The sequence below is a fragment of the Electrona antarctica genome (genome assembly GCF_951216825.1).
Source record: "Electrona antarctica genome assembly, chromosome: 13".
Lineage (NCBI taxonomy): Eukaryota > Metazoa > Chordata > Actinopteri > Myctophiformes > Myctophidae > Electrona > Electrona antarctica.
Window position 1 is genome coordinate 21052459 of NC_136794.1, and position 13261 is coordinate 21065719.

At 43.9% G+C, this 13261-nt stretch overlaps 1 protein-coding gene across 4 annotated transcripts in view; it reads left to right on the forward strand.

Moving 5' to 3' along the window:
* The window catches only part of myo10l3 (myosin X, like 3), a 91109-nt gene that overhangs the window by 55871 nt on the left and 21977 nt on the right, over positions 1-13261 (forward strand). For all 4 annotated transcript variants that reach the window (XM_079518279.1, XM_079518281.1, XM_079518280.1 and 1 more), the window contains exons 17-21: positions 4588-4670; positions 4790-4898; positions 6018-6098; positions 9448-9572; positions 9727-9841. In XM_079518279.1, coding sequence (XP_079374405.1) covers positions 4588-4670; positions 4790-4898; positions 6018-6098; positions 9448-9572; positions 9727-9841 — 513 coding nt within the window. The remainder of the gene's footprint in view (positions 1-4587; positions 4671-4789; positions 4899-6017; positions 6099-9447; positions 9573-9726; positions 9842-13261) is intronic.

The window sequence follows — 13261 nt, forward strand, 5'->3', positions numbered from 1 at the left end:
CACACTGTCATCCTGATCCCGTACTCTTACGGGGGAACTGAGGAAATTGCTGGACGGGCAGGAAGCTCTGCCAAGTTCTGTCAAAGAACGTTAATAGCGTCCACCTCGTCTCTTTCTTGTTTTCCTGGTGGATCTCCTGCAAGGTGATCACTGTCACATTGTTTTTGCTGACTATTTGCTCAAGGATGTTGATCTTGGCAGTGGTGAGACCTTCGACGTTGAGCTGGAGAAGCGCTAGCGCTGGATCTGTGGTCGGTGGAGGTGGAAGGCCTCACAGACAGTGCCCACTGCAAATGTGGGGATCCACTACAGACTGTGGAACACATGCTGACCCCCATATACCGGCCACCGAATGGTGATCGTGGCTTAAATGACCTAAGGCAGTATTATGCGTGTCTTAAATACCAGGTCTTATGACTTAACTTAAGACCTGGAGGTGTGGTCAATGCTGTTTGGCCACTCAGAATAGCCAAATGGCATTGATCACGCCTCCAGGTCTTAAGTTAAGTAATAAGACCTGGTACTTAAGACACGCATAATACTGCCCCTAGAGTCTACTCTAGACAATGACATGGCTTGCTTGCTGCAACGGAGCTGAAGGTCAAAGGTCGCCTCATTCGAATGTTCAACACTGTTGCGCAAAGACCCGCCCCCACTTGCCTCTGATTGGCCTACCGTCTGGGAAAAAGCTGGGGAACAAACGGGCAATCAAACTCTGTATTGTGTAAGGCTTACACTGTAAGCCATTCTGTATTTTCAGGGCATCAGTATACTTTACAGAACGTCATTGTTCATAATGCTCACATCATTAGTTATCATTCTTGGCAACTCATCATTAAATGTGCCAATTGTTATGAGTCATAACAAATCTTTCAAATATCACTTTTCTTGACTTCATTATTCTTACAGATCGCTTTGATAGGAACAAGTCAATTAAGTAGGCTACTGCTGTAGAAACATTGTGCTATATTATGTACAGAATGAAAACCCTATCTAATGTATGTAGGCTATTTTATAAGTCACCATCCTTTTGGTCTTCTGCCACTTGCCATGATAGGCGGTTATTATTACACCAAGAAATAAAACATTAAAATAAACAAGCACGCAATCCAGATCCAAGCGATCAGATGCAATCCAACAGCGCTATCAGAGGCAGGCGGGGGCGGGTCTTTGCGCAACAGTGTTGTACATTCAAATGAGGCTCTAAGGACATACGACAGAAGCAGATCTCTTTCTCGCCCATCCTTTCCAGTCAGTACACTGACTCCTCCTTTACCTCACTCAACATGTGATGACAACATGACTCATGATGATGGAAGTAAAGAAAACAATACAGAGTAGAGCGTGAAAAGCACAAGACATCCATCCTGTTCATGATGCTATAGGAGCACAGTAAAACCCAGAGAAGGCTATTCATTTAAATCTGAGAGAGTAAAGAAATGTAACCAATTTGATTCGCTCGTTTACTGTGTACTACTAGCACATGTCCAATATGCAGGGGATGTGTGTGTGTGTGTGTGTGTGTGTGTGTGTGTGTGTGTGTGTGTGTGTGTGTGTGTGTGTGTGTGTGTGTGTGTGTGTGTGTGTGTGTGTGTGTGTGTGTGTGTGTGTGTGTGTGTGTGTGTGTGTGAGTGTGTGTGTGTGTGTGTGTGTGTGTGTGTGTGTGTGTGTGGGGGGGGGGTAGTCAAAGGTTGGCTTTGATAGAGAATGGCAGCCTCAGACAATGTCCCCTCAGTGTGAGCGATGGCAGTCCAGTCACAAGCCTGGCATGGACGCCTATGGTAATGACTTGGTCCGAGTTAAGGCCTCTACATAGACATGCAGGCCAGCCACTCGTTATCTCTCTCTCTCTCACTCTCTCGCTCACTCCCTGTGTCTTTCTTTCTGCCTCTCTCTCTCTCTCTCTCTCTCTCTCTCTCTCTCTCTCTCAAATCCTTTTTAACCCCCCCCTCTCTCTTCCTCACTTTCTCTCTCTCTCTCTCTCTCTCTCTCTCTCTCTCTCTCTCTCTCTCTCTCTCTCTCTCTCTCTCTCTCTCTCTCTCTCTCTCACTTCAGACTCCATAGTGCAGTTGCTTCTGAAAGCTTCTTCTGTTATCTGAAAGGGCGACCTTACCTCAGTGGAGGAAAGAGTAGCATCCATGAGTGCGTTCATTAAAAAGTGCCAGAGCGATATGGGGTTAATTACCATTTAGTCAAACATGAACTCCCATAATGAACAACCACCACTTCACTTGATCAACTGAGTGATTCCTGCTATGACAACCACCCAACAAACATATACATATATCTCAGAGGGATACGCAATGACACACATTATGTTGACGTGTTGACACACCTTAAAGATGGAGTGCCATGAATTTTCTATTTTTCCCAGTTTTTCATTTGTATGAGGTGACAGTACTTCATTAGACCCCTTGGTGTGGTTGTTATGTCCCTTTGTATTTAGGGTTTCTTCCTCGAGGCTGAAACCTTGACAGTCAAACGTGCCAATGAAAAGAAACAGTGATATAGTGACATCACAAGATCATCCCCTCACGGAGGACAGGGCTGTCTGGCGCCAGATGCCTGGTGGCTGTCCGTGCGCCGTGGCGTTGTGAGATGGGCCCCTAAGCGAGCAGCAGTCTTGCTTTGTGCCAAGGATTTAGACTTTTTAGACTTTATTTTTATTTTTGCGACAGATTTTCTTGAATTTAGATATATGATGATGATACTGTGTACACTTTTTTGAAAAAAATCTTCCTCCTATAAAAATGAAAATCACACCTGTGTGAAGTGAGGGGCGCTCTTATCATACCTGAGGATTATGTTTTAGGATCGGAAAAAAACACGGCACTCCATCTTAAACCACTTCGCAAAGTCTTTCAAAAAAACAAAAATAGCAAAACAAACAGATTTTCAAGCGTGTAGCTTGTAAGCTTGTATTTTCCACCATTCATAATACTACAAAGTGCTGGTACAGTAGGGCTTCTTGAGCTTAAGACCCATTTATCTTCAGGATCATCATGTCATACAAGGAAAACTGAAGCCTAATAATGATAGACACACATTTTGTATCTGTCTGTCTCAAGAGTTTGAGGAATGGACTGTAATTAGTGTGTCCGTGAAATATAAATACCCTTGTCATCTATGGTGGATCCCCTCTCGCTGAGCCTCAGGCTAGAGGGGTATTACTCTGGATTACACACACACACACACACACACACACACACACACACACACACACGCACACACACAAAGGCAAGTGCCTACATGCACAGGCACAGACGCACATTTATACATACAGCACATTCACACACACACGTGTGCTTGAATTTGCACAAAAACACATGGGTACCTCATTTCCATCACACGCACCACGTTCACACGGGATGGCATTATTGTGGATCAGGGCAAAGAGAGGAATGCTGTGTTGCTAAGACCAAGACTGAGCGCTACTCAACAGGTGACAGCATTAACAGCCCTCGCATGCCCTTACAGAGGCATGCCATTGGCTTTGTTCACACCAAACCTCAAACACACATTATGCATGTACCTAAAGATCACAGTATGTACGCACACAATGTATGTATTCATGAATCAATACTCTCATCTCTATACTTATGAACGTATGTGCCTGTATGAATACTGTTTCACCAACTGCAGGTGTGTTCTGGTTAATAGCCCCATAAGGGGCGAGTCCCAAGTGGTCTTTGGTATACCACAAAAAGTGGTATATACCCTCAATAGCTTGATTCATATCATAGTCAAAGCAAAATGTTCTACATTTATATTCACCATCATATCCTGATCACAGATATCAGGATATAAACCAAGCCAAACTGAACCAAGTTATTTGGCTAATGGCTACTGGTAACGTCTTTATTGAGCAGTAAGCTATTGGAAAAATGATACCACCAGGCTTACATGCAGATCTTTCCAAAAGAATAGTTATGCAGAAAGTACGAAAGATTAGTAAACAAAACATTTATTCAGGACACAGGATACACAAGTGAAATTAGAAGTGATGAAACATACAAAATTGAACTGGAACACTGGAAATTGTGTTATTGGGTAAAAATGGTATCCTGGCCAGAAAATGTATGTTCTGTTTGGGAGAGCCCTCTACTGAACAAACACTACAGCACTGGTTACTGTCAAGATTATAGAGCTTTAACCTTTTAACAAAAACATATCACTCTTACACTCCATCTAATGTAGGAATGTGTAAAAGTGACCAAAATTAAATTTGATTACTATATTTCTATTAATAACGATTATTCGAATATTCAACCATTACATTTTTATTTATTTTATTTTAAGTTCTGGGGGGATATGTTTTGGTAAAATAGTTCGGATTTGTTCATTATTATTATTATTATTATTATTATTATTATTATTTTTAATCAAGTGACCATCCTAGGTAAAATTAGATTTTTAATTACCGGTACTTCCTGTAAGCGCAAAATAGAGAATAACTAAATACACCCGTACTAGGTATCCTCTAAAATGTAGTTACTACGGGCAGAGTTTGGATGACAATATAGATTTTGTTATTATTCTTTTTCGGACCCATCCCTAATCTAATTTGCGGTTCTCTCCCTGTGTTAGGTGCTCTATGACGCTCGGGGGATCTTGGAAAAGAACAGAGATACCTTCAGAGACGACATCCTTTTTATTCTCAAAGACAGCAGGTAAGAATGGCACCTTTTTATCTGCTGTCCACCCTCAGGTGATAATATTTGTTTAATTTCTTTACTTATTTTCTTTTACGTTTGTTTCTGACCGTGTTGTGTGACCGTCCTGCATACAGGCTTGATTTCATCTACGACCTCTTTGAGCGCGTGGGGAGCCGGAGCGGAGACGAGACCATGAAGATGGGTACGGCGCGACGCAAGCCAACCGTCAGCTCCCAGTTCAGGGTGAGACCCTTGTCTCAGTCAGTGTCTCGCTCCCATTTGTGGTTCTGCGAGGAATTGCATGAATTGTCTTTTAGGGTGTCATTACATGTAGCCATCACTGAAGCCTCAACACTTAAAGACCATTCATCATTAAAATGCATGTCAGAGAAAAAGAATAAGAAGTCAGAGAAAGATAGAGGGAGAGAGAATGTCTTGATCTGGGACGAGTGGTGGGATACATGAAATATGTGGTTGTAAGCATGGATGGGGGGGTTGAATGGGGGGGGCTTAGCATGTCCTAACTGTGGTGTGGTGTGGAGGGAAGGGGTAGGGGAGGTTTGGCAGGCTGCCCCAGCCTACAGTTCCTAAAGCCAGGGGATTAGGCTTGATGGCTGGGCAGAGAGGGGCCAACCAGGGGCCAATCATGCGCAGCTCTGCCAGGCCAGGGCTCAATGGAGACAGCCTGTCTGAGGGCAAGGAGGAGAGGGAGGTTGACAGAGGCTGTCAGGGGTCCTAGGAGTGTGTGTGTGTGTGTGTGTGTGTGTGTGTGTGTGTGTGTGTGTGTGTGTGTGTGTGTGTGTGTGTGTGTGTGTGTGTGTGTGTGTGTGTGTGTGTGTTGTGTGTGTGTGTGTGTGTGTGTGTGTGTGTGTGTGATCATTGCATTTCATATTACTGTGAGTTAATCATACTGCATATGGTGTCTGGTTATGCCTTCATTTGAAAGGCATAACCATAAGCGTGCACGCACGCACGCACGCACGCACGCACGCACACACACACACATTTGAATACTTTTATTTGGATTTGTGCATGTATATGTACGATACTTTCTGTGTGTTAAGGTCTGGGATAATTATGGATCCAGTAAGCTCTGTAAACACACGGGAACTAGAAGACAAAATGCTGTGCACATAACAACTGTGACCTCTTTAGACTTTAACAGACTAAACTAGACTTCTTTTAATAGACTACTTTATATCGTCTCATGACCTTTGGGTAGAAATGCAAGATACTTATCTCTGCAGTTAAATAAGTGTACTACTTGGAATGTTCCCTTTTGATATAAATTAAATAACATCAATCACTTTGAAACTGCTGACCCAATCTGATGGTTGTGCTGTTGATGTTGTTTCGTTGCAGGACTCTCTCCATTCCTTGATGGCCACGCTAAGTGCCTCCAACCCCTTCTTTGTACGCTGCATCAAACCCAATATGGACAAGGTGGGTCCTGCATATTTAATTGTGCAAATATGTCTAAACCCATGCCAAGGTTTGTCAAGGTCAACTCCACAGAAGCACTACAAGTCAAACCTCCTTTACAGCTAGTCATAGCTTCAGACTCTAGCAGCTATGGTCTTGCTCTTATGTACCTGTGATGAACAGCAATGCAGCATTTTACAACATAGTTGTATTAGTTAGTTGTACATATGCAGTGCACAACATTTGCAAAAACATCCACCACACATGGTGAAATGATTCATGCTAATAGGGTGACCCAGCCTTCCTCGTTTAGTGAAAAGCAGTAGTGTAAAGTAACTACCAGTAAGTTCATTTACTCAAGTGCTGTACTTAAGTACAATTTTGTGGTATTTTTAATTACTGGAGTATTTCCAATATTCAGTACTTTTACTTCTACTCCACTACATCTCAGAGGAAAATGTTTTACTTTTACTCCACTACACTTGTATGAAAACTTTAGTTACTAGTTACTTTGTAGATTTTGATTCTTATTACAAAACACACTAACCACTTCATTTGAAAATAGCAGATCTACACATTTTGAACTTGGGAAATGGGACATTCTGCACAATGAGTACTTTTACTTTTGGTACTTTTTAAGTAGGCCTACATTTTGATACCAATACTTTTGTACCTTTACTCGAGTAAATGTTGAAATTCCGAACTTTCACTTGTAACAAGAGTATTTATACATTGCAGCACTTTTAAAGAACGTGAGTACTTTTACCACCGCTGGTGAAAAGACTCTTTATGCCCGCTGTCGTAACAAGACGGTGTGCCAGCAGCACATTCCTGCCACTTTAGGCCATTCACTGAGGGGTCAGGGGTCATGGCTGGCCCACTCCAGCTGCAGCAGCTTGGCTGCTGCTTGGCTGACCTGGCTGCACCAGTGGAATGCCAAGATAAGACCACAGTGTCTGCAGTCTAGCCACAGCCAGGAGAGAGGTCTACGCTAGCAGCACTCTGCACTTTATTCATCATGCCTCCAACACACACTCCTCTAAACTAGCGTTATTCATTTCATTTCATGATATATATATATATATATATATATATATATATATATAAATTATTTATTTATTTATTTTTATTTATTTATTTTGAGGGGTGCTAGCCTCTCCTATAAATAGCTATAGTGTAGATTCTGTCTGAACGTTAAATGCCATTGACAATGAATGGAGAATTTTACATCAGTGTCTGAGCAAATAGACATTTTACATCTTGATGAGGGCTCATCACGTGGATTTCCTCAGTGGGATTGATAACGTCTACAACACACAAAATAACAGTAACAAAGTTGAAGACTACATATAGAACATGTCTCTGTGTGATATATTGACAGGGTTGAAAGCTATAGAACAGGTATGTGTGCTACAGTAAGAGGTGAAGGCTACAGAACAGTAATATGTGATACAGTAACAGAGGGGGCGGCTATAGAGCAGGTCTATGTGATAAAGTAACAGCGGTGAAGGCTACAGAACAGGTCCGTGTGATACAGTAACAGTGTGCTGATTGTCCTTTATGGCGACAGACTGCGCTTGGCTCCCTGCCTGAACCCTCCCTGCCCGTCGTCTTTCCACACCTCCACTATCACTCATTAGCATGGCAACTGCAGTGTCTTCCTCCTTCCCTCTGCCCTACTCGTTTACTCCCCCCCCACAGCGCACACGCACGCGCACACGCACACACACACACACACACACACACACACACACACACACACACACACTTGCTCACACTCATACACAGCAAAATATTGAATGTTCATTTAACTCTGAGAGACAGTGAACATTTGATTACATTTGGACACTCGGAGTCATGAAAATGATAAATGAACAATTGTGATGTTCCTGTGTACTCTCCTCACAACCCCCCACCCTCCCACGGCATCGCTGACTCCCTTTGGCTTATCCAGAGCACCTGGCCTTGGTCCGTCCACATGGAACATTGGAACAGGGCATGCCTCCTGCGTTAATCCCACAGAATGGAAAGCGTGCACGCGCGCAATATGTGTCTGACACGCATGTACGCAGAGACACGTGCAATAAAATGCACGTGGATTCTGTGCTCCCACTCTCCCTGGACAAGAGTTAGCTAGGATGGGTACGCTCGATTGCAGTCAAACAAGTCAACGTGCAGTTCCTCAGCTGTCTCAGTACTCTGCTAAAGAGCAGAGTTGAGAGCAGGAGCAATGGAGAAAGGACATTGTGTGTGTGTGTGTGTGTGTGTGTGTGTGTGTGTGTGTGTGTGTGTGTGTGTGTGTGTGTGTGTGTGTGTGTGTGTGTGTGTGTGTGTGTGTGTGTGTGCGTGTGCGTGCGTGCGTGCGTGCGTGAGTGAACACAAGCTCTATTGTATATAAGCATGTTGTGTGTTTTGCACAGTGGCATTAGCCCACAATTAATGGAGGCATGCTGCTGTTGCTCACCGCGGACACATGCACTCCTGGTGACAATGACCCCTTCACCATCCAGTTAAAGACCCAAATGCATAGAATCAGGCTTCTTCTCCACTATCTGAGCTTCATGTGGTCCCTCCATTCCTGTGGAACAGCAACAGACTTAACTGATGCAGAACCAGAGTAAGGCTGTGAGGTGGACCCTGTTAACTTAAGCCCTATATACTTTGTCACATGATAAGCAGCTGAAATAGGAGATCTACAAGCTCACAATACGTTGTGAAGCGATGTAACAGGTTGTGAGCTTATAGATCTGCTATTTTAGCTACTTTTCTTTTTCTTTTAAACATTTTTTAAGTTTTTGAAAGTGTTACCTACAGCGACAAGCGAAACAGGGAACTGGGATTGAAAGTGGTTAATGAAATGTTTTCAGAGTGAGGTCTCGATGGATGGCAAGGTCTTGCTCAACATTGTCATGCTTCTTTGGAGCAGCTGCTGTGTACATTGTACAAAACCCCAATTGTCACTGTAAAGTGATAGTCCTCACAGTGGCATTTCACTGTTAGATCAAGTTTAACTTGACTCGGCAGTAGTCTAATTTGAATAGGTGTGTAAGCCGCCTGGTGTAGGGTTATATTTGTTTGAAGCTTTTGCCTGTCCAATTTCCTAGGGGAACAGTTGTGGACGTAGTGTTCAATTTATACTTCATACTACATGGTCGTAGGACAAAGTATGAGTTAGCCATACATACGCAGCCATGTTGCTCATTTGGAGAACACAAAATGCACAGAGAGAATAGCAAATTGTCTGGCCGGCCCAGAATCAAACCGGGGACTGAACAGAGCATTGCGCACGTGTGGTATGTGTCCCATGCAACTGCACATCTACCGTCGCTTTTTTGCATCTCATATCTGCTTTGTTTTGGCTCATCTCTAGAACGCCAACCGCTTTGACCCTGATGTCGTTCTGAACCAGTTGAGGTATTCTGGGATGCTGGAGACAGTGAAGATCCGCAGGGCTGGCTTCCCTGTCCGCAGAACGTTTCAGGACTTCTACAGCAGGTCAGTAGCATACAATATACATCATGCATACAAAGTCATGATGTATTGTAGAAGGACTGCGTTACGCATTCATTGGTGTCGTTGTCTTGGCTCCCTCGTCTTGCAATATGACTTACTAATACTAACACACATGTATGTACGTGTGTTCCTACAGGTACAAGATGATCCTGAAGAACAAAATCCCCTCAGACGACGTGACAATAAGCTGTTCGGAGCTTCTCACACTGCATGACAAGACGAAGAAAGAATGGCAACTGGGAAAGACAAAGGTGGCTGCTTGCTCAATTGTACACACACACGCATGCATGCACGCACGCACGCACACACACACACACACACACACACACACACACACACACACACACACACACACACACACACACTCACGCACACTGAGGGGGAGGTGTTGGAAAATGGGAAAAGACAAAGGTACACGTACGTACGCACGCGCACACACTCACGCACGCACACACACACACACACACACACACACACACACACACACACACACACACACATACACACACACACACAGGGAGGGTAGGATAGAGTTGCAGGCTTAAAGCACACAAGAGCTCAGCTGGGCAGGCTAAGGGATCAGGTGATGTGTCAGCTTATGTTTTATAACAGCTGGTTTCTAAGGGAGCCATTATGAAAGTGAGCCATCTACCTGCACTCCTTGTAACCCGTTTGAAATCACAATCTCTAATGCTGGTTATCTTGGAATATCATCTATTCTGTATAGTATTTGTTTATACTATTGGATGTGCCTGTCAGATTAAATACTGTACATTAAGCAGAGTTAGAGGAATGATAGAACATCAGTATGGGCTGATGACGACAGAAGAACATTTGCGCTCTTGGACTACACGCTTCTCTTCAGATCAAGCCCTTGTTGCCAAGCTGTTACGGGCACTGTGCTTTGGATGGTCTCCACTATGACTCACGTCTGAAGGATTTCTCTGGCCGGTTGTGGTCAATCTTCTATTCTTCTGTTTACAACTGCAGAGTTATGTGGTTTACCACCAATCTCTGACCCCAACAACTGTTACTGTAACTGTAATCCTCTGCGGGTCACAGGCAGTTAGCCTCGCCGTAGCTGGAACTGGGTTAGCACTTTGACACTTTGTGCTGCAAGCTGTCAGAATAATGACATGAATGCTGTGGAGAAAGACAGCAGTGATGAGGGAGGCGATGGGACAGAGCAGAAGTTAAAGAATATTACAAGACTGAGTTAGTAGCTTAGCATTGTGTTCTTAGCTTAGCATTGTGTTCTTCTGTTGTAAAATGTATACTACTCTTTGTGTTCTCTCTCCCTGTGTGTATTTAGTTGTGTGGCAGTGTCTCGCACCCAAAATACTAAAATAGATGATCTACATACAAGCTCAAAAAACGACACATTCCCAAGTATAAATCAGACTAGTCTCTTGTGTTTCTCACCTCTCCTTCTATTGCTGTGTCTCTTTCTGTCTGTTTCCATCTGACATCTCCCCACCCCTTTGAGAAAGACTCTCTTCTATTGCTGTGTCTCTTTCTGTCTGTTTCCATCTGTCATCTCCACCCCTTTGAGAAAGACTCTCTATTGCTGTGTCTCTTTCTGTCTGTTTCCATCTGACATCTTCCCACCCCTTTGAGAAAGACTCTCTTATATTGCTGTGTCTCTTTCTGTCTGTTTCCATCTGTCATCTCCCCACCCCTTTGAGAAAGACTCTCTCGCAAACAATCATCAACTCACCAGTGGAAAGCTCCCCCCCTTTACTTCACTCATTGAATGATTAACTTTTAATGACTCGTTTGATCTGAAACTCTGGAGAGGTGCAGACAGTTTGCTTTATATTGCTCAACTCTGAAGAGCGGCGATGGTCTTTCTGAAGTCGGAGCGGGAGACTATAAATAAAGACGACCCCCACCCTCCGCAGTTTCTTTTATAGGGTTTGTAGAAATCAGAAGAATCCACATTTTGTCCCATTGTTATTTCCTGTGCTGTGTTGTGGTCCCTTTTTGTCTGGTAAACTACTCAAGACATTGCTAATGAAAATATTTTGATATTTCTGTTCTGTTAACCCTACTTGCCTCGTATATCGCTGGGCGTGCTGGAACACGCTCTAAAATATATGTCAAAAACAAATACTTCTATACTAGTGATCCGCACTTTGTTGGCACAGTGTCTGTCTTATTCCCTCCAACTTGTACGTGTCTTACACACATATACACACAAACGCTCGCTCGCTCGCGCATGAAAATGAGTATGCACGTGGCCTCACAATTCGGCTACGCTCACACAGGCACACATAAGACACACAATCACTCAAACACACACACACACACACACACACACGCACACACACACACACACACACACACACACACACACACACACACACACACACACACACACACACACACACACACACCCGTCTAAAATCTCAGATGTCATCATGCCTGGCTGATTTCTTGGCTGTATAGTTAGTTTATACTAGGTAATAGTCTCAATGTCCCTCAGTTTGGATTGAGGTTGGAAAGCGTCAATTTGTTCTCGGCACAGCTCGCTGTAGCTGTTATGTGCATGAAGCGTTTGTTTTAGTTAACTCTCTTCTGGTCTGCTGACTGGACAGATACATACTGTAAGTACTAAGTAGGTAGGTAGGTAGATGCTAGGTTCTGCAGTGACTGGACAGATACATACTGTAAGTAGGTAGGTACTAGGTAGATGCTAGGTTCTGCAGTGACTGGACAGATACATACTGTAAGTAGGTAGGTACTAGGTAGATGCTAGGTTCTGCAGTGACTGGACAGATACATACTGTAAGTAGGTAGGTACTAGGTAGATGCTAGGTTCTGCAGTGACTGGACAGATACATACTATAAGTAGGTAGGTACTAGGTAGATGCTAGGTTCTGCAGTGACTGGACAGATACATACTATAAGTAGGTAGGTAGATGCTAGGTTCTGCACACAACACGACATGCGCAACGAAGTATGAAACCTCAGGCCCTGATTCCAGTTACTGTATGTATCATAGCTCACACATGTTTCTTTAGTGTTTCTGATGGCTGCAGCAGATCTGTAGGTCAAAGTGGGGAAATGAAGCACGGGCTGTGGTGGAGAAGGGGGTTCGGAGACGGAGGGGGCAGCGTTTCCTTTGTAGAAACAATCTGTATGTAATTATATCCGTGCTGATTGTGTGAGGAGGAAGCGCGGTCCCAGAATTGGGGTCTCGAGTGACGTTCGACGGGCGAGATACAGTAAGAGTGTGTGTGTGACTGTGTGTGTGACTGTGTGTGTGAATGTGTGTGTGTGTGTGTGTGTGTGTGTGTGTGTGTGTGTGTGTGTGTGTGTTTGAGAGCCATTTGTTTTACAGACGGGGGGAAGGATGTGGACGAAGAGGAAGCTTCCTCCTTGCAGAGAGGCACAGTGAGCAGGCAGGCCTGCAGCTGTGGTGGCCTTTGATTAGCCCAACATCTGGGAGCTAACAGACACACACACACACACACACACACACACACACACACACACACACACAATCCTACGTCCATACAAAAGTCTCTGGGTGCTGGGTGGGGTCTCCCCCGGTGTGGACATTTGACAGGTCAAATCCGTACAATGCAGATACACTCTTGTAACCCATTCTTGAGTATCATCTATACTCATTTGTCTCGGTGGACCACTAGAGGACATGTCAAGTTGCG